At 41.9% G+C, this 21858-nt stretch overlaps 2 protein-coding genes across 7 annotated transcripts in view; one reads left to right on the top strand and one right to left on the bottom strand.

The window, feature by feature from the left end:
• LOC125878876 (uncharacterized) overlaps positions 1-21858 on the bottom strand; it is a 189120-nt gene that overhangs the window by 85666 nt on the left and 81596 nt on the right. The window contains exons 1-2 of one of the 5 annotated variants that reach the window (XR_007447805.1): positions 4707-4887; positions 577-825 (exon numbers count right to left, since the gene is read on the bottom strand). The exons of the other annotated variants lie outside the window; for them this stretch is intronic. The gene's annotated coding sequence lies outside the window, so the exon portion shown is untranslated. Of the gene's footprint in view, positions 1-576; positions 826-4706; positions 4888-21858 lie in introns of those variants that run through there. 5 annotated transcript variants of the gene reach the window in all.
• Positions 11548-21858, top strand: part of rras (RAS related) — a 51899-nt gene continuing 41588 nt past the window's right edge. The window contains exon 1 of one of the 2 annotated variants that reach the window (XM_049560352.1): positions 11548-12268. In XM_049560352.1, coding sequence (XP_049416309.1) covers positions 12182-12268 — 87 coding nt within the window. In that variant the 5' untranslated portion in view covers positions 11548-12181. The remainder of the gene's footprint in view (positions 12269-21858) is intronic. The other variant, XM_049560353.1, reaches the window with a different exon arrangement.

Raw genomic sequence — 21858 nt, 5'->3', positions numbered from 1 at the left:
TGCGCCAGTGACCAACAAAAACCTGGTCTAAAGTCAACAGACTCTCCGCCATGGCACATAATCTAAAAACGCGCTGTCAAACTAGCAAGTGACTGGGACACGCCCATGCGCCGCACGCCTGGGCTTCGCGTTTTAAACCATCTAAATAGGGCCCTAAATGTTGTCAACTGGCTGATGACACTGCTATCTTTTTAAAGGACGAAATGCAGGTTAGAAAAATTATAAATTTTCTCAATTTGTTCTCTAAAGTAACAGGTCTAACTCTGAACATTAAAAAGTGCACCCTTTTTCCTCTTAAAGATGGCAATATTCATACAGCGGAATTCGAAGGTATTCCTGTTAAAGAGGAAGTAACATATCTGCAAACAGAATACAGTCCAACTTCCAACCCCTTATTCCAAAAATGAAGTTAATTGTTTAACTTAGGTTCAGGAGCAGGACCACGCCTCAACCACTCCCCTAATCACCTGACTAACGTGTATATATACCAGCGCAGCGCTACCACGGGCCTGTCAGATCTCTCGAACATTGGCGACCCTGCGTATCTCAGTAAGTGTGTTTTTTGTGCGCACTCACCGATGGATCACGTGCTGCAAGTCAACCTGTCTGAGTCCAACTCCGACGACGCAGCTCGTTCCTCCCTCTCCTGCGACTTATGCGGCGCCCCTTCTCACCCGGCCTCTGCATGCACTATCATGGCTCCTCCACCGCACTCCCGCCTCAGCACTCCACGGACGCGGCTCCCTCTGTAGGTTTCGGCGGGTATTATGGAGGGAGTTGGTTTGCTGCTGCTCGGCCCTCCGAGCTCGAGTCCCTCGACTAGGGCTGTCACGATACAAATTTCAAACTCATTACGGGTACCCAGGAAAATATTCAATACTCGATACCATTTTCGATACAGCAGCAAAAATTAAGAGGCATGTCATTTTCTAAATAAAGATCAGAACAGTAACATCAATGATAACAACAAAAATCCCCCCAAAATAAATAACCAGAAACAAGATCTGTCCATACAAATGTATTTATCTACAGCCCTGCTTATGCTTCTGGTGAATTGGCACCATATTTTCGTTGCTGATCAAATAGAGTTGGTAGTTTAGGCTCAGGATGCTCCTGTTTCTACTTCACTATGTGATCAGAGAACCAGGGGTCACGGGAGCAACCATACGCTTTTTCAGCTTCAATCTGTGACCTTACAGTTAACATAACTTTTCAGACACACATAGCCTAATCGTGTTGTCCTGTTAAACTAACATTATCAATGTTACAGACGGGCATGGCTGATAAAGTTTTCTGCTTAGCTCCCACATAAACGTTAAGAGTTATATTTTAGTTTGATGCTGGCGACACCAGCTGCTCAGCTGCTAGTGAGGGGACCTGCCGTCTGCAGCGTGTTGTGTTCACTTCGCTAAATATTTCCAAAGAGCGCTTTTTCCTTTATCATTTTTGACCAAAACTGGCTGCTCTGATCCTCCTGCAGCTGCGCTGGCCATATTACAGCAACAGAATTGTGTGCATGCATGCACAGCGACGACAACAAGCTGGGTTGCAGCGAGGGCTCTGTGCCTGCCAGATGCTGCCCGCTGGACCCGTCGCGCGCACCCGACAGGCGCTGAGGTGGCGTGCACTGTTAGTATCGATACTTTTGTAAATTAGTATTGTATCCGGATATAGCGTTCGAGTATCGATACTTATCAGAGCATCGATACTTTTGACAACCCTACCCTTGACGCAGAGTCACGCTCTCCCTTGTCTGCTCCGTATGAGCCGTAGGCTATTCTGTGATCATCGCCACACTAATTTGGGGGCACGAATAGTCTAAAAAAGGCATCGCCATTCACCCTGACAACACAGCAGTAGTAGATATCATCAATCAAGGCCGTTCCCGTTCCCCAGCCATCATGCCATCCACCCGCAGACTCACTCTCAACTCAGCTCAGCATCAATTCATCCTCCGTGCGTCTCACATTCCCGGTCACCACAACGCCATCGCCGACCCGCTTTCCTGCTTCTCATTCCAGAAATTCAGACGCTCGGCTCCAGACTCGGATGTCCATCCCACACCGATCCCACAGTTTTCAGCTACCATATTCAATTAAATCCTCATCTGGCAAATCTCACTCGCACCTCCCAAGAAGCCATCCTTAACAGTTTAGCACCAAGCACGCTATCTTCTTACCTCACCGGCTGGAACTCTTTCAAGAATTACCACGCCACTTATCGTCTACCATTTCCCTCTCTGGACGCCATGTCCATGTGCAACTTCATCACACACTGTAACACTGTAACAAAGATCCGGGCCTCCAGCATACAAACATATCTGGCTGGTATCAATTTATTCCATAAATTATCCACCGGCCTCCCCTGTCAGTCAATCTCGCACTCTCACATCACCATGCTAATCAAAGGCTTACGAAAGCACGAACCGGCGCTGACAGCCAGACGCTCTCACCTCCGATCTGCTCTACCGCTGCATACGCACTCCGCGCTCCAGTTACATTTCTTCCACAGTCGACTTAACACTGGAATCAATGTTTCTACTCGCTTTCTTCGGATTTCTGAGGTGCTCTGAATTTGCTCCAACCTCATCTGTCATCCTTCCGTCATCCCAGTCAATCCGACATCACCACTCACACTTCCGACTCGCTCATATTCACACTCCGTAGGAATAAAACCGATCAGTTAGGAGTATCCTTTCCCATCTACATCTTTCGCCTCCACTCCTTCTCGGCCCGCACGAGCCATTGACCAGTGCCATTCATTCCGCATCGGCACTGCCTCCTCAGCTGCCAGATTGGGAATTTCAGACCAAGTCATCCAGGTCCTCGGCCGCTGGTCTTCACAAGCCTGTCAAATCTACATCCACAATAACCTCAATGATCTCCGTCTAGCACACGACAGACTAAGTCTCACTTAACCAGACTCTTTTGGGGGCTTCCTAACAGCACGGGCTCATCAGGACACGAGATGGAACCCCCACACTGAATCTCTCCGCCCACATCTACACCCCACCCAGGCCAACCCATCCATCCCATTCATTCATCTGCAAATCTGCACTCCCCCTCCGATGACGTCATCTCCATCCCGTTCATTCATCTGCTAATCTGCACTCACCTATTCATCACGATCTCATTCATAACCATTTCTCTGACAATTACATCTTATACATCTTATTGAACAGCCAGTGTTGAAGACTGATATTCTACTAAATGGTGTCAATATGAAAGATAACAAATGCAATAACAGACTGTTTAGACATATGATACGCTGCCCTACAACTTCTCGTAGTAATAATTATTGGAATAATCAATTTGTTAACATTAATTGGAAATCGGTGTGGATTTACTATAAAAAAATTGATCAATAATAAAATTAGTGAAATTAATTTTGAAATTTTACATTCAATTTATCCAACAAACCACTTTATTATAAAGCACGGACCTGATCTTTCTGAATCCTGTGTATTCTGTAACACTGACACAGAAACAATTGTACATTTATTTTATGAATGCATTTATGTTAAATTCTTTTGGATAGATGTTGAAAATGTGTTTGAATATTTATGTGGGATTAAGATTAATCTGCAAAAAAGGGATGTTATTTTTTATTTTGAGAAAAAGAATATGGACAGAAGTCATGTTTACTTACTAAACCTTCTTATTTTATATGTAAAGTTTTATGTACATAAATGCAAATGGACTGAAAGCAGTGGCGGTTCTAGGCCAGTTTCAATGGGGGGGGGGCCAAGCTAGGGCCAGTCCTTTTGATACAGGGGCACATACAAGTACGGTCAAATATCTAAGTCTGAACAATAAGATATATATATGTGTAAGGGGGTCCGGGGGCATGCTCCCCCGGGAGAAAATTTTGTATTTGATTTAAAGGCATCAATCTGGTGAATTCTGAGAGCAAAGTTATGATGGCAGAATATGCCTAGATTTCAACATCTTTGTGCTTTTTATGTGTGAAAAATGTTCCATTTTTACTGATAAAAACACTAGTTGTATGTTATGGTTAAGGGTTACACTTAAAATACGGCTAAGTATTAGTGGTTAAACATTTCAGTAATCAAAAGAAAAATGACTGACCTACTGATCTGCCTCTGGAGGGCTATTTTAATATTTAAAATCATGTGCAGACAAAATATTCTTTTAAAATTCTCACACTCACAAGTACAGTTCCAGATACGCAAAACAATACAAAATACGCAAAACGAAAGGAAAACAAAAGGTGAGATTCAAATAAATTACACACAAACAGGCACAAATTACTGCTTTCCTCACTCCCTCTCGATTTGCAAGTACAGCACCCTGAATCAGAGCATTTCAAAAGCCCTCAGGTAGTTGAATGCCTCTGGAACAGGCCCATTTATAGCAACCCACTGGATCCGTGGCGTGCGCGATCCGGCCGAGGCGCGGGTGCTGGAGCTAATAGCAGCCATTCAAGAAGCTGCTCCACCAGCCGCGGCCTAGAAGCGGCTCGGCGCTCCGCTCCGCTAAAATTACGCGCCGGGTCTATTTCTGACGGCGCGTCAATTTGCACAGACCAAATGAGTCAAACAAGTCAGGCGCAGAATAGACGAGAGTATCCAGTCGATTTTCAAAATAAAAGACCCATGAAAACTCCGGATCGTATTTCACACCACTACACAAACATGATGTGACAGGCATGAGTCAAATGAAAAGGAAAAAGTTTTCAGAGCTTACCTCAATGGTGCTGTATGTTGCCGTGCAGGCTCAGAGTTGTTTTAAATCAGCCACACAATTCTCTACTGATGTGTTCTGGGTGTTTTCAAGAATGCTCACGAAGTGGATGTCAGTATTCCTCAATGTTCCGCTTAGAAATGCGGTCTGCTATATCAACTCAGGCTCACATTAGCGCTAGGAGAGCGACGTCTGTGGTGAGGCCGGGGAGGGGGAGGGGGAGGGGAGGGAGGGGGGAGCCGAAGAATTCCCAGCAGGAGCTCCAGCCGGTGCGCTACAGAGTGACGTTCATTTACCGGAGGCATTTTATATCTGGCCAGTTTTTGGAGACTGTGGCAGGGCAAATTAGTCAATGTATGGGAAACACTAAACACTAGAAAACTCAGGCCCTTTTCCTTCTCGTGTGGTGTATTCTGCATGATTCACTGGGTGCGCCTCTTTAAGTGGTCCGACCGGCAACCTGTTGAGACGATTTAGTTCCGCGTTCCCCCTCCGAGGAGTCGGAGGGGGGGCCACAGGGGGGGCCGGACTCGGAGTTACGGGGGCTCTGGCCCCTGCTGGCCCCCGCCTAAAACCGCCATTGACTGAAAGGAAACCCAATATCCACCAGTTTAAGAATGAAATGAAACTGTATTTTGAAACACTAAAAGGACTGATGAATAAGAAAGCCATTCAGACTATGAACTTCTACAAAGCCTTAAAATTCTCATTTTAAACTGAATGTATGTACCCCTGATTCTGTTAATCTTTGTATATTTTTGTCAGTGTTCAAACTGAAGAATTGAAATAAAGTTTATTAAAGAAAAAAGGTTGCAAATTTGGAGAAATTGTCAAATATGAGGTAAGTTGTGCTAAGGTAAAAATACGTGCCATCTTATTGTTTGCTTCTACATCTGACATATTGGAATAGACTTAATGTGACAAACATTCGGCCATAATGGCTACATTCGGCCATAACGGCTGCATCGAAATAATGCTGTATTTACATGGATTTCAGCACTCACATGCATTTTCTTTGGGAAATGCCATTCTAGTTAATTTCTATAAACATTCTAAAAAATAGCATGCTGGGGTATAAATGCAATTTCTGTGCTTTTTCACAACACAGAACAAAATGAATGCATCAATGTTCTATGGGAAGCGACCAGGTGAACTTCAAACCAGGGTTCCACCAGTCGAAAATGACGACAGCTGTCTTGACAGTGGGGATAGTGATGAAGACTACACCCCTACATCAGGTGATGAAAATGGCAGTAACAGGGGCGTTGGCACTATCCACTAAGCTACTGACGCACCAGTTTCATCACCTGGTTAGGAGTGTAGTCTGTACGCAGCCTACACAGGCCCCATGCACAGAGGAAATGTAGTTAAAAATGTCTGCACTTGGCTACAGTGATTTCTTTTTTCTACACCAGGTGATGAAAGCAGCAGTAGTGAGAGTACTGACAACAGGAGCAGCAGTGATGGAGACTCTGATGGAAATCACAATGCACTTCCTAGCACCAGTGTTCTAAGTGAAAAGCTTGAGCTCTGTTTCACATTGAACTATAATAGTTGGTGTTATAGTCAGGAAATTGAAAATAACTGTGTGGCATCAATAAAATCTACATACCTGAGACAGGAAAATGTGTTTTATTATTATTTATTTATTTTGTTTACCATATTTTTCCATTTATGCCTGTTGTTGCTAATTTGCATCATACCTAAATTTATATCTATTCTATGTGCTAAAGACAAATTAACAATCTCCACTTAATTTAGCATCAGCTTGAAAGCAAAAGCACATATAATTTTTTTTATATATATAATGTGTGCCTGTATTTGTCTCTCTTTTTACGAGAATAGTAAAGTATTATAGTATTTATTTTAGTATAGTATTTTTACTAGCATATAATATATATATATATATATACACATATATACATACGCTCTAAAACTAAAGCAAATGCATTTTGACAGGGTTGTTACACAAAAAAATCCAAGAGCTGGGCAGAAATCTGACAGCAGAAATTCCGCGAGCAGTGAGCACACAGAAGCAGTTTGAGCATGAGGAGAAAAGCCAAAGCTCGAGCAGGAAATTGGTGCAAGCAACATGGTATCTGAGTGCGAGCAACAATGAGGGGGCTGTCCATGGTGTGTCACCCCCATGACACACTTTAGACAGCCCCCTCATTTGCATTTCGATTTCTTCATGTGGCAGGGTAAGAAAAGGAAATGCAAATAAGGGGGCTGTCCAAAGTGTGTCATAGGGGTGACACACTTTGGACAGCCCCCTTACTTGCATTTACATTTCTTCATGCCTTTTGCATGCATGAAGAAATGTAAATGTGAAAAGAATTCAGGAAGGAATGTAAATGTATAAATTGTATTAAATGTCTGAAGGAATGTATATGTACAAAGAATGTGTGAAGGAGTGTAAATGTATGAAGAAGTGTAAATGTATAAAGAATGAGGGAAGGAATGTAAATGTTAAAATGTATGTAGGAATGTAAATGTACAAAGAATGTGTGAGGGAATGTAAATGTTAAAATATATGTAGGAATGTAAATGTACAAAGAATTAATTTTAATTTAATTTTTTAATTTATTTTAATTTTATTTATTTACTTTATTTATCCCCGAGGGGAAATTCAATTCTTTCACTCTGTTGTCAATTACACACAGGTCCGAACACACACGCACAAACAGGACCTATACATGCACTAAGTGGAGAGATGTCAGAGTGGGGCTGCCGATGACAGGCGCACCTAGCGGTTGGGGAGTTCGGTGCTTTGCTCAAGGGCACCTCTGCAGTGCCCAGGAGGTGAACTGGCACCTCTCCAGCTACCAGTCCACACTCCATATTTTTGGTCCGCATAGGGACTTGAACAGGCAACCCTCCAGTTCCCAACCCAAGTCCCTATGGACTGAGCTACTGCGGCAAGAATGTGTGAGAACGGATTTTATCAGTTAATTAATGCCTACATTTATGTTTTATGCATTTTTGGTAAAATTTAATGGCATAAGAATTTATTTATTGATTCATTTATTTATTTATGTATTTATTTTTAATTTTGGCAGTTCCGGTCCTCCATACAGGGGGAAAGTTTTTTTCTTTCAGCATTGCTCAATAATAACATAATTTAGGAGGCGCACTGGAGATGCAGGTTCTTTTGTTTTGATTTTCTACATTTTTGAGTTCTTTTAAGAATGAAATAAACTGATAAAACAGGTAGTTTTAGAATTATATTTGAGGGCAGAAGGTACTTACAGGGGCCCAACAGCACGTTAGTATGACTATAACATTGATTTTTCTGTGGTCATCTGATTTCTCAGTGACATCTTGCAAATGAAGTAAAATGGAAATGTTAGATGTGAAAATGTGTTCATATCTTCTATTAATTCTACATTGACAATGACAGCAACATGTTGTTATTTTTATTCAGGGCTGCCCTTGACCAAATTGGTGCCCTAAGCGAAATTTTATTCAGAGGCCCCCCATCCCAAATGTATCATAGGTACAAAATGACCGTACAACAACTTGCCATTTAACTTGACAACCTTTACTGGCAATAACAAATGTACTGTAGATACAGTAGTTTGGCTGTATGAGTCAAATAAAATGAAAAAATTCAACCTGAAATAAATAAATAAATATTAAATAAAAATAACTTCAAACTGAAATAAATAAATAAACAAATCTGAGTCACAAATAGCCATCAATTACTCATCAAAAGAAAGTAACTTCCACCACCTCAATCCCCCACCCTTGATTAAACACTGAAAATAAAATAAAAGAGGGAGACAGGTTTTTCCTATTTAATCTTATTTTGTTATTTCTCCCTCTTCCATCTCTGGAGGCGTCCGATCTCCCTCAGCCCTCCGCCTCTCCCACCTTAATTAAACACTGAAAACAGAAATAAAATACAGAGACATTCTTTCCTATTTTCATCTTAGCTATATTTCTCCCTTTCCCCTCTCTGGGAGCATCCGACCTCCCGGCCCCGCACATACCCCCGAAGCTCGGGTTTCCCCCTCCATGGAGCCCGCCCGCCCTGCCTTCCCCGCACATACTCCTGAGGCTCTTTTGGACAACATGTCGACAGCTCTTCACCTGCTGCAGCTCTGTAAGGGCCTGCCAGCGCACCCCTCTTATTGTTCAGATGTCGAGTGCTGTCAATCATTGCAGCGACGCATTAGCCTGGTTCCAGACCATAGACCCCGCCCACTCAACTGAGTAGGCTTGCATGTCTGGTCTGGCATACTTTAATGAATTTGCGATTTATCTCGTCCAAACGCTGGACGGACCAATGAACGCCGGGGGTCTAGCGATCAGCCAATCAGCGCCATGCTGATGTCAAGCTGTACGCCGGTGGGTAGCAACAATGGCGACCGCTACAGATCCTACAGACCACATTAATAATGCTATCGAGGTATTTCGCCACTACTCGCGTTAATGGAGGACCAAAGTAAGGAAGCTGCTAAACTGGATTTAACAGCGATGCAACTGGGTGTGCACAACAACGGAGACATTTTAAACGGGCAATGCTTGCTTGTTTTCAGCACCCCCGAGGCATGGATACTAATGACGTCAGATTCTGGGTGAGTCGTTGATGTCTACTGATTGGTTAGGGAAAAATCAAATTCCCTCCCCCTTGTAAATCGCTTTCAATGGACTGAAGGTTCTGGAAGCTTCAGTCTGACACTCAGGCTAGCGACGCATGGGCGGTCAGGTCTCTTCTCTCCTTCCTCGAGCTGATTCTACGCGCGCCTCACGGTAGCGCATGTGCGTATCCATTGCACATATGCGCAAATGCGTCCCCATGCACAAAATGTGGCCCCCCATGGAAGATGAGGCCCTACGCACAGCGTGTGTTCTGCGTTTAGGGAGGGGCGGCCCTGTTTTTATTATCAGCCATAAGTAAAAAAACAAGGTTGATTTAAAAGATTAAAAGTATCAATACTGATTAGCATTGCACTGCGTTGAAATGAATAATGTGTTTTTAATGGATGTGGATTTCATTGTGCTTTCTGTAATGTCAGTGGTAGTTAAATAGACAAGTGCCTTCATGACAGCTGATTGTGGGCTCCAAGTTTCGGGTAGGAACTTTCTCGCAGGTATCCAGATAAAAATGTGAGATATGTGTAGCCTCATGGCGGATTTCCAAAGAAAGCATTCCACATTTAGTTTCAAATACAATGGCGTAGTGCTCTAGAGGAATGAAGATAACACCTACAGGTAACATAACACAGCCTTGTTAACCCATTTAGTTTGATCCAGCTAAAAGATGCGCTGCAGAGAGCCTGTGCGAGCTTTCTGTTTAATGACAGATGAGATAGGGTGAATTTGCCTAATGTGGGACACTGCCTAATGTGGGACACTTAAGCAGGGATAGGTCTTCCCCTAGCAAAAGAAAGTTAATGTAACTGTGGGCTCACACAAGCTGTGATATCACATGATCAAAATTACATGAAATCTGAAATGTCCAATCATTTGTTGGGGCGGGGCAGCCCTCAAACAGGAAGCACTCTGTGTGAAGACCACCAAGAGGTTAGTGACATAGTGTTCAGACAAAGTTGATATTAAGGGCATACATTTCTTAAAAAAACAACAACATTGCTAATTGTTTATCAGAATGTGTTTGTAACATGTTTATGCATCACAAAATATCCTAATGTGGTGTAAATATTCTTAATATTTAGAATTTCAATCAAAATTCCTACTGTCCAACTTTAGGAAACATGTCTCCCTAAAGTGAGACAGTATGGTGTGCCTAATGTGGGACAGCTCCAGATGTGCTTCTGTTAGGCAAAACTGTGTGTAGTTGAATATACTGAGCAATAGCAATGGTTGTTTACATGATTTTATTGTTATGATGCATTATTTAGGATATTTTAAATAAAGTGCAAACGTTTTTCAATAACTGGGAATTGCTGTATCATTGTATCAAATGCTATAATGGTTTAGGAGTTTTTTGTTTCTAACTTTAGATTTTTTTAATAATGTTCATGATCAATGTTTAAATTCAGAAGTTAGCACAGGATATCACATTACTGATTAATTAAATGGAATGTATTTCAGGTCACAATGGCAAAGGTGAGTAAGGCAGGGAGATGAAACGAGGGAAAGAAAGAAAGAAGGGAAAGAAAGCTCAACCACTGGAGGGAAGACAGAATGAGGGGAGCCATAGCAGAGTTCAGAGAGATTGCTGGGGCTGGTGGAGTCCCACAACTGAGGTTGCAGGGCCTGGAATGTCCCAAAATCCATGCTACAACTCAGGGTTAAAGGTGTGTAGGCGTGTAGACTACTATGGAATAAAACATGGAGCACTATTACAACCCTATCTTTTTTTTTTTTTTTTTTTGCTGTTGTTTGATTTGGCATCAACAGCAATAACATTAAAGGTTATTTTAGTAAACAGACACGTTTGAAAATTAGCATTTATTATATGAATTAAGGTGACTTTTAAACAGACCTTTCAGTGTCCCACATTACGGAAATGACTGTCCCACATTAGGAAATGCTGACTGCCCGAGACAACTTGGCAATCAGAATTTTGATATGTATAGCATTTCTTTTAGGAATGTAATATCAGTATTTTTTCTTTTGATTTCATTAGATCACAACCTGGGGATTTCAGAATGGTACTGGATGTATATTGAAAGTGTTTGCTTCATATCGCAATATAGACCAGAAGTCTGAATTGCAAAAAATGTCCCACATTAGGTGAATTCACCCTATTATTCCGGCTAGGCCTTAATCATAGTGACAGTGATATAGTTTGGCCCTCGTGCTGCTCTCATAACCTGCGCGGGCCACTAGGTTGAAATGATGTAACGATTCTTCAGATGACCAAATAAGGAAACTGACACACGAAAGTGGAATTTGTTCTGGTTCGTTTTGTGGTTTAATGAGAAGAGAGCTGGAGTGGTGTCGTGCTCTGTCATGTCTTTTCGCACACACAGATACACCCGCTCGTGTGTGTGTGTATGTCTGTGTGTGCGTGTGTGTGAGAAGTAGTGCGCGAGCTACTGTAGTTTCTTGAGGAAAAAGAAAAGAGGAAGCAGTTCCGCCCTAGAAGCTGAAGCCTGGAGGCCGAGAAAACAGCCGAGAGGGGAGAAAAGAAGCCAGCGAGCAACACAGCCCCGCTCCGAACCCGAAGACTACAGCACAAACACCGTGGGTTGGCGCCTTTTACTTGTTGCTTCGGCAGATGGACAGTTAAAGTCCAGCGGGACTGTGGTTGTCAGGTCTGGTTGTGTTGAAAACGTCTTTGTAGAGAATGAGCTTCACGTAAAAGAAGTTTCAGTTCGAAGCTGCGGCGATTAAACCGTCCACGCGGGTATCTTATGCTAACATTAACGTTAACAGGCGAGTCTACTCGAGGACTGAATTTTGGATTTTGTCGTGGTTTGGTTGTCTTTGACTGCTGTTGGTGAACGGTGGGACTCGGGCCCTAGAAGGTTTCTGATCAGGACAAATCCCAGTTCCAAACCAGTATGAGTGGAGAAGAGGAAAGATTCAAATTGGTGGTGGTGGGAGGAGGAGGGGTGGGGAAGAGCGCCCTGACCATCCAGTTCATCCAGGTACTGATTCTCTTCAAAATCTGCAGTTTACCTACTTTATGTCACACACACACACACACGCACACACACACACACACACACACACACACACACACAGCATGTAGGTTAGGACATACAGGATATTCTGTTAAATGTAATATTTCTATGAAATTATGATGATGTTGGGAATACTGTTATTGAGGGTAATAAGCTGTAATGACTTTTCAGGTTGTGAAAAATCCCTCTAGCTGGTGAGTCATTAATAGTGAAGTTATTAGTCAGAGGTTTCTCACTTGCTCAATCTCATTAGAGGAACAAAAAGTAAATAACAGGGCTGATCAAGTCTGGAATAGTGGGCTACATGTGAATAGGTTATTAATAAATAGGTTATTAATAGGCCTATATTCTGGTCCAGATTCTCTTCAGCTCCTTTCCAGAAGGTAAGTGGTCAAACTGTTTATTGCAGAGGTCGTCCTGATGAACCAAAGACCTAAATTGGCAAAGCAAAGCAAAGTGAGGGGCATTTTTCAAACCTGGCAACCCAGATTTTTTTGTATACATTATCCCTACCTCTGAGGTGGTCATAAAGTCAAAATATAGGTCCATTTCTTGACCACCCAGTAAGTTATTCATATTCCTTTAGTCCATACGGTTCCACTGATCAAAAGAGTTTGTGGTTTTCATAAATTTTAATCCAAGTTGTAATATAATTTTTTTAACAGCAGAGAGTGCTGTTGTGTTGGTATTCTGGGTACTGGGTACCGGGTACTGGGTAATCATCGGATGCCGAAAAATGAGTGACTCTCTCTGATGTGATGTGATCAAATGAATAATCACAATTGATATGTTATTCAAAGCCTTTTTTTTTACAGGTAATATTAATACTGGTTTAAATTTTTAAAATTACTGTATTTCCCATCTTTGCTGAGCAACACTTTTGTGTGAAAGGAATTAAAGCCTGTCCCATATCAAGGTATGTCCCAAATAAGCCTGTTGACTTCAGTGATTTAAGTTTATGTAATATAACAAGCGGCAGGGAGCGGCTCCTCATTTATGGAGACCACCATGTTCACTGCCATGGTTCTACAGTAGCCCAGAACGGACAAACTGAACGCTGGCTCTAGATAGGGGCTATTTGCATTTTCATATAAGTCAACATAGTTAGGAGCATATCTGTGACAAGCAGTATCAAAAAACACTGGTTTGTAATGTGAAACTGCTTTATTCAGTGCTTTTACCAGTTTAAATCACTGGGTCTGTTTATTTTTGAGAGGAAGAAATCTCTGTGGATAATTCAGCTCCTGCTAAAAACCTACTGAACAATGAACACTGGAGGAATTCTAACCAGGATAAGTTTCAGCTGCTTGCAATCTCCAATTCACCACTAGACACCACCAAATCCCCTTAAATCTTACACACTGAACCTTTAAATCTTTGCATGATTTTCCAAACTTCGTGTCAGTGTGTTAGATGTTTAAACATCTCACACTGTCTTTCTCAGCAACATTGGTTTCCATTTCCATCCTATACATGAAAATTAACCAGAAACTTGCTTACAGAAGCTCATTGTGAACATCATGTCTACAAAAGTTATGTTGCATGGTTGTAGCTACACAGTGACAGTCTGGAGAAAAGTATGCATGCAGACATGATGTTCATTGTGATGGATTATTTAACTGCGCCTCTGAACATTTGTGTGGTTGTTTAGAGGTCAAAGTGCTCACCTGTCATTGATTAGCACTTGAAAGTTAAAAAAATATCACAGAAAGAACAGGAAACTGATCTTTTTCTCTAGCTACATGCAAGATAAGTCAAAGCATCAGCTATACAGGCAACAGTGACATTCAAAATTTAATAACAGTACTCAGAGGTGGAAACAGTACTGAAAAATTCTACTCAAGTAAAAGTACCTTTACTTTGATGAAATTCTACTTAAGGACAAGTAAAGCTACCCATCTAAAAATCTAGTCAAGTGAAATTAAAATGTAGTTCGTTTAAAATGTACTTAAAGTGGAAGTTACATAGTTACTTCCAACAACAACTTGATGGGGGTCACTCCTATGCAGTGAAAAAATGATCCAGGGGTCATAAATCCAATCCAAAAACTGGTTATTTTTCTATGATGAACCATAGAATTCAATTCAATTTAGGGTTGCACAATATCATTAGAGCATCACCAACACAATGTGTTCTTGTGCAATAGTCACATTGTGAGACTCACAGTATAAGTTCATCATATCAATATAATATTAGTCAAACATGTGTCAAATAAGTATGGCATATTGCCTTAGGTTAGGTTAGGTTAAAGAACCTAACCTAACCTAAGGCAATATGCCATACTTATTTTGCTAGTTAATACTTTAGGTTATGAAGTTCTCAATTTCCATGACAGTTTGATTGTAAAATGTATATTTCATGCAAATACAGCCTTTCCAAATCCCAAATGATGACTTCTTTCCAAATAGAGCTATTCAAGATATTGCAATACACTGTATATTGCAATACATATCGCAGTATACAAAATCATCGCATTGTCAGTTTTGTGTAATATTGCGCAGCCCTCATTCATTCTGACACACAACTGTTAGACTGATGATACACAGAGCAACTTTTTGAGCAATGTTGTTGGGCATTATTCTCAGAGATGCAAACAGGTGTATGGTCAAAAAAGAGAGAGCTTGTTGAAGCGAAATTCTGAATATTAAAATACACTAACACTAATTTGGAAGAATACTGTGTATTCCAAAACAGAACAAATCCATTGAGCAACAGTGTTTCCCTTATATGCAACTAGCAGCGGTGGTGCTCCGCTGCTGAAATATGACCGCTGCTGCTGATTTATTTTTAATTTTTTTTTTGCTCTTTAGAAACCACCGTTATATTATTTGGTGCTACGGATGCTTCATATCCAGGTCAATTCACACACTTGTGAATAAGAGGAGAGGGCCCCGTCTTATCTCTTCGTAAACTAAAGTTCTATTATTTTGAGCAACAGACGCTTCATATAATAACACAGCAATATACTATTTATAGTGTTATACGGTGAAACGTTTCACTTTATAACGTGATGACTTATATTGTTTACACGACGGCATGTCATTTCTGTCTCTACATGGTCACACCTTTACAATCCTCCTCTGCTCTCTGTATCGCACACGGCGGAGTTCAGCCCCGATGCGTACACACACACAGACACGTGCGCGCGCACACACACACACACACACACACACACACACACACACACACACAGACACAGTTGAGCACACAAGAGCGTGGCTCAGGCCGCATTTTTCTGACCGACAATTATAAACGGCACTGTGCACACAGGGTTTTCTTTCATTTCGTTCCTTTCTTCGTTCATTTCAACTGCTGCGTCTGCTTGTGCTTCTGCCGAAGCACTCCCACCATCCTCCATCTCTCTCTCTCCAGTAACTCGCCGGCAATGGCCGCTTTTTCTGGGTCAATTCCACGCAAGATTTCCGAGATTCACCCTTTTGGTTTCCATTTAGCCAAGAACTTTTTTTTTTCCTTTACTTAGTAACGGATGTGATTTCAAATGTGGCAAAGTACAATACTTCAGTCAAAATTTACTTAAGTAAAAGTAAAACATACAGATTTATACAATACAGATTTCAAAAACTGCCCCCCCCTTGAAGATCAAGTTAATTTTATTGAATTTTACTGTCTATATAGTGCCAGATCACAACAGAAGTCATTTAAGGTTACCTTTCCTATAGAACAGGTCTATACCTTGTCCTTTTATTAAACAAACTAAATAGCCATATGTTATTCATCTTATTTACACGATGGCATGTCATTTCCATCTCTACATGGTTGTGCATTTACAATTCTCTTCTGCTCTCTGCGCCCCAATGTGCACATAGCGTCCAAACCTGACCGAAGACCGAAGCAGTTTGTTACTTGACATAGTTATTGTTATGGACAGTGTGTAAATGACCATCAAAAGGCTGCTGTTACGCACAGTGGGTCAAGCCCGAACCTAACCAGAGCAAGAGTTTTTGATTTGTTATCCGACCCTGACCGGTCAGTTCGAGGACTGTTTCAGTATTTTTTTATGTTTTGGTGGTTGATGACCACCACATTACAGCTCAATAATAACATGCTAATAGTGGGGTGTATAATTGTTTGATAATAAATAGGTAATAACTAAATAATACCATGTATAACTCGACAGAGAATCTCACCTTTATTTTTGTTATTTTCAGAAGAGAGACTTTTCACACATACTTGCATTAAAAAATGGTTTTGAGTGTCAGTTCTAATAATAAAACGTTTGTTCAGCCATTAATAAATCTGGCTTTCCCTTCCTTTAAGGATCATTGTGACTGATAATAGTAATTATTCTTTAATACAGTGATACCACAATATTTTCTGAGATAGTTATCGTACTGTGAAAATCTCATACTGTTGCAACCCCAGAGGTAATATACACTGCTCAAAAAATTAAGGGAACACTTAAATCATACATCACATCTTGATGAATGAATTATTCAAGTTGAAAATCTTTACTGATGTACAGTACAGGCCAAAAGTTTGGACACACCTTCTCATTCAATGCGTTTTCTTTATTTTCATGACTATTTACATTGTAGATTCTCACTGAAGGCATCAAAACTATGAATGAACACGTGGAGTTATGTACTTAACAAAAAAAGGTGAAATAACTGAAAACATGTTTTATATTCTAGTTTCTTCAAAATAGCCACCCTTTGCTCTGATTACTGCTTTGCACACTCTTGGCATTCTCTCCATGAGCTTCAAGAGGTAGTCACCTGAAATGGTTTCCACTTCACAGGTGTGCCTTATCAGGGTTAATTAGTGGAATTTCTTGCTTTATCAATGGGGTTGGGACCATCAGTTGTGTTGTGCAGAAGTCAGGTTAATTCACAGCCGACAGCCCTACTGGACAACTCTTAAAATTCATATTATGGCAAGAATCAATCAGCTAACTAAAGAAAAACGAGTGGCCATCATTACTTTAAGAAATGAAGGTCAGTCAGTCCGGAAAATTGCAAAAACTTTAAATGTGTCCCCAAGTGGAGTCGCAAAAACCATCAAGCGCTACAACGAAACTGGCACACATGAGGACCGACCCAGGAAAGGAAGACCAAGAGTCACCTATGCTTCTGAGGATAAGTTCATCCGAGTCACCAGCCTCAGAAATCGCAAGTTAACAGCAGCTCAGATCAGAGACCAGATGAATGCCACACAGAGTTCTAGCAGCAGACCCATCTCTAGAACAACTGTTAAGAGGAGACTGCGCGAATCAGGCCTTCATGGTCAAATAGCTGTTAGGAAACCACTGCTAAGGAGAGGCAACAAGCAGAAGAGATTTGTTTGGGCCAAGAAACACAAGGAATGGACATTAGACCAGTGGAAATCTGTGCTTTGGTCTGATGAGTCCAAATTTGAGATCTTTGGTTCCAACCGCCGTGTCTTTGTGAGACGCAGAAAAGGATGGATTCCACATGCCTGGTTCCCACTGTGAAGCATGGAGGAGGAGGTGTGATGGTGTGGGGGTGTTTTGCTGGTGACACTGTTGGGGATTTATTCAAAATTGAAGGCACACTGAACCAGCATGGCTACCACAGCATCCTGCAGCGACATGGCCATCCCATCCGCTTATGCTTAGTTGGACAATCATTTATTTTTCAACAGGACAATGACCCCAAACACACCTCCAGGCTGTGTAAGGGCTATTTGACCAAGAAGGAGAGTGATGGAGTGCTGCGGCAGATGACCTGGCCTCCACAGTCACCGGACCTGTACCCAATCGAGATGGTTTGGGGTGAGCTGGACCGCAGAGTGAAGGCAAAGGGGCCAACAAGTGCTAAACACCTCTGGGAACTCCTTCAAGACTGTTGGAAAACCATTTCAGGTGACTACCTCTTGAAGCTCATGGAGAGAATGCCAAGAGTGTGCAAAGCAGTAATCAGAGCAAAGGGTGGCTATTTTGAAGAAACTAGAATATAAAACATGTTTTCAGTTATTTCACCTTTTTTTGTTAAGTACATAACTCCACATGTGTTCATTCATAGTTTTGATGCCTTCAGTGAGAATCTACAATGTAAATAGTCATGAAAATAAAGAAAACGCATTGAATGAGAAGGTGTGTACAAACTTTTAGCCTGTACTGTACATTGTATAATTTGTTGAGAACAAAATGATGTAACAACGCTCAATGGAAACTAAAATCATCAAGCCACCAGGGCATCAGTGAGCTCCTGGACAGTCTGTAGTGGTACTTGGTGGCATCAAATGCAACAGTACTTAATGTCCCATTGGTGCTCAACTGGATTTAGGTCAGAGGAATAATAGAGCCAGTCAATGGCATCAGTGCCTTCGTCATCCAGGAACTGCCTTCACCCTCTGGCCACATGAGGCCAAGCATGTCCTGCACCAGGAGGAACCCAGGGCACACTGCATCAGCGTAAGGTCTGACAATTGCTCTGAGAATTTCATCCTGGCACCTAACAGCAGTCAGGGTACCGTTGGCTATGACATGGAGATCTGTGGGACCCTCCAAGGATATGCCTTCCCAGACCATCACTGACCCACCGCTAACCCGGTCATGCTGGATGATGTTACAGGCAGCATTACATTCACCACGGTGTCTCCAGACTCTTTCACACCTGTCACATGTGCTCAGTGTGAACCTGCTCTCATCTGTGAAGAGAACGGGGCGCCAATGGCAGACCCGCCAATTCTGGGGTTGTCTTGCGAATGCCAATCAAGCTGCGCGGTGCTGGGCTGAGAGCACAGTTACCACTAGAGGATGCTGGGCCCTCATGTCACCCTCATGGAGTCCATTTCTGACAGTTTGGTAAGAAACTTGCACACCAGTAGCCTGGTGGAGGTCATTTTGTAGGGCTCTGGCAGTAGTCCACTTGTTCCTCCTCACACAAAGGAGCAGATACTGGTCCTGCTATTGGATTGATGCCCTTCCATGGCCCTGTCCAGCTCTCCTCGTGTAATAGCCGGTCTCCTGGTATCTTCTCCATGCTGTTGAGACAGTGCTGGGAGACACAGCAAACCTTCTTGTGACTGCACGTATGGATGTGCCATCCTGGAGGAGCTGGACCATCTGTGCAACCTGATTGGGCTGCAAGTACTGCCAGTATTGACAAGAGGAATCAGATCTGATTGTCTTCCCTCTCTTGGACACCATCTGACCACACTTATCTAGTCTGAATTGCATTCTGATGTCATTGCTGTAGATCCTGCCCTTGGCACTTTGTAACTTCATTGTGCAGTGGTGCAGTGGATAGTAGGGGTATAAATCACCAGCGATACGATATATCGATTTGTTTGTATGACGATACGATGTTTGCCGATATCACACAGTCTGTCACGATATGATTTTGATTCAATTCAATTCAGGAGCCTGTGATCGATATGACGCGATATCATATGCCCATTTAACACAATCATTTACATCAACTCACAAAAACAACTAGAATATGATTTGACCATTTTATTTCTGAGCTCTGTTTGTTGTTTGAGTCGAGGCACGCTTGCCCAGAAATGGTGACACAGACATGCTATGTGAATTTCAAAATAAATGTGTATCTTTAAGATGACGATATGGATCGATGTTTTCATTTCGCATTGATATAAACGGATCGTTAATCAATGAATTGATGTATCGATGTGGATCGATGTATCGTTACACCCCTAGTGGATAGCACTGTCGCCTCTCTGGAAGGGGGTTACAGGTCCTAACCTGCTGGCCGGCTGGGCCCCTTCTGTATGGAGTTTGCATGTTCTCACCATGTCAGCGTGGGTTTTCTCCAGCTTCCTCACACAGTCCAGAGACATGCACGTTAGGTTAATTGGTGATTCTACTTTGCCTGTAGGTGTGAATGTGAGCATGAATCTTTGTCTGTCTCTATGTGTCAGCCCTGTGATAGTCTGGCAACCTGTCCAGGGTGTACGCTGCCTCTTGCATAATACCAGCAGGGATAGGCTCCAGCCGCCCTGCAACCCTGTACCTGTATAAGCAGTTAAATGAATGAGTGGACAAAATCAGTTTTTATTCGTAGAGTCTACAAGGATTCTGAAATACCTACAGAGCAGCAATCAGTGTCGTTAAACCACCATCTGAGTTTTGACAGGTCTTTAGAGATTAGAGAATACATTCTTAGCTCTGTGACATGAATCTGATGATAGAACAAGAGAGGCACAAACTGAGACACCAGACAGAATAAATGTCACGTGACCCATGTCTGTCAGGAGTTTTATGTCATTATAACATATCTTATTTTGTTGTTGTTTAAGCATTTAATTTTATGTCATAAAAACATAAATTATCGAGTAGATATTTTACAATATTTTATGTTAATTTCATTAAACTATTGAAATACACTGTGGTGAGCTTTGGTTTCTCAATTGCTAGAATAAGGCAAGGAGACGAACTCTGAACCAGGAAGTGCTCTTTATATCACCTCAGTACAGTTTTATGTTAGACACTCTAATACCCAAACCAGCGGGAGGTCACTAACTGTGTATACGATTTAACTCATGGTGCAAAATATCTTTTACCACATTAACTGTATCCCATTAGCACCATTGTAAAAAGCAAAACAAAACAAAAAAACTTTAAAGCAACACAATGGAGTTTTTGAGCCCTCAAAATATAAATCCAAGATCGATGTGATGGTACATCAACTCACAATAGGTTGGATGACACCTCCGTCATTGCTTGAGAGCGTCTGTTTCACTTGTACTGAGATTTTGATGGTATGATAACCGTGGGCAAAAATACCACGGTAACCGGTATTACTGCGGTAATAATAATAATAATCATCATAATAAAACAGGCATTGTCCTATTTTCGCGCTCTAGACTTTAAAACGGTAGGCTAATATTCGTTTGACCGTTCATGAGTGACAGCACGTACCAGGCATCTCCTGTCAGTGCAACGCATCATCACACCAGTTGTTTAAATGTGTAGGCTAATATAGACGCGTTAAAAGTTCAATAGAGCCGTTTCTTAACTTTATGATGGTGACTCTGCCCAGCAGCTTGTTGAGCTCCTTGTTGTTGCGGACAGCCAGCTGCAGGTGACGGGGATGATATGGGTCTTCTTGTTGTCGCGGGCAGCGTTTCCAGCCAACTCCAGGATCTCAGCGGTCAGATACTCCAGCACAGCCACCAGGTAGACGGGGGCGCCGGCACCGACACGCTCCGCATAGTTTACTTTGCGCAGCAGCCTGTGAACACGGCCAACTGGTTACTGGAGCCCAGCACGGGAGGAGCAGGTCTTTGCCTTGGCTCTGGCTTTTCCTCACTGGGCTTTAAGTTGTTTCTTTGTCAGTTTAAATGTTGAGTTTCGAAGCATCCATATATTGTACTTTCTCTGCGTGTAACCCCTCTTGCTGGGGTTACTTGTATAGTAGCATTCCAACAGTTCCATATTCTCTACTCTCATCCATCTATGTCTTGTTCCAGTAGCCCATTTTTACTATTCTATGGGGTTGGGAAAATGTATTTTAAAAGATCACAGTCTTGACTTTTAAAACTTGTAATGGGCCAACCTCAGTGATTGATTTTTTTTCTTGAATAGCATACATGATGGGTGTCAGAGGTAA

Source organism: Epinephelus fuscoguttatus, linkage group LG19 (assembly GCF_011397635.1).
Source record: "Epinephelus fuscoguttatus linkage group LG19, E.fuscoguttatus.final_Chr_v1".
NCBI classification, from domain to species: Eukaryota; Metazoa; Chordata; class Actinopteri; order Perciformes; family Serranidae; genus Epinephelus; species Epinephelus fuscoguttatus.
This window is presented reverse-complemented; position numbering and strand designations above follow the sequence as displayed.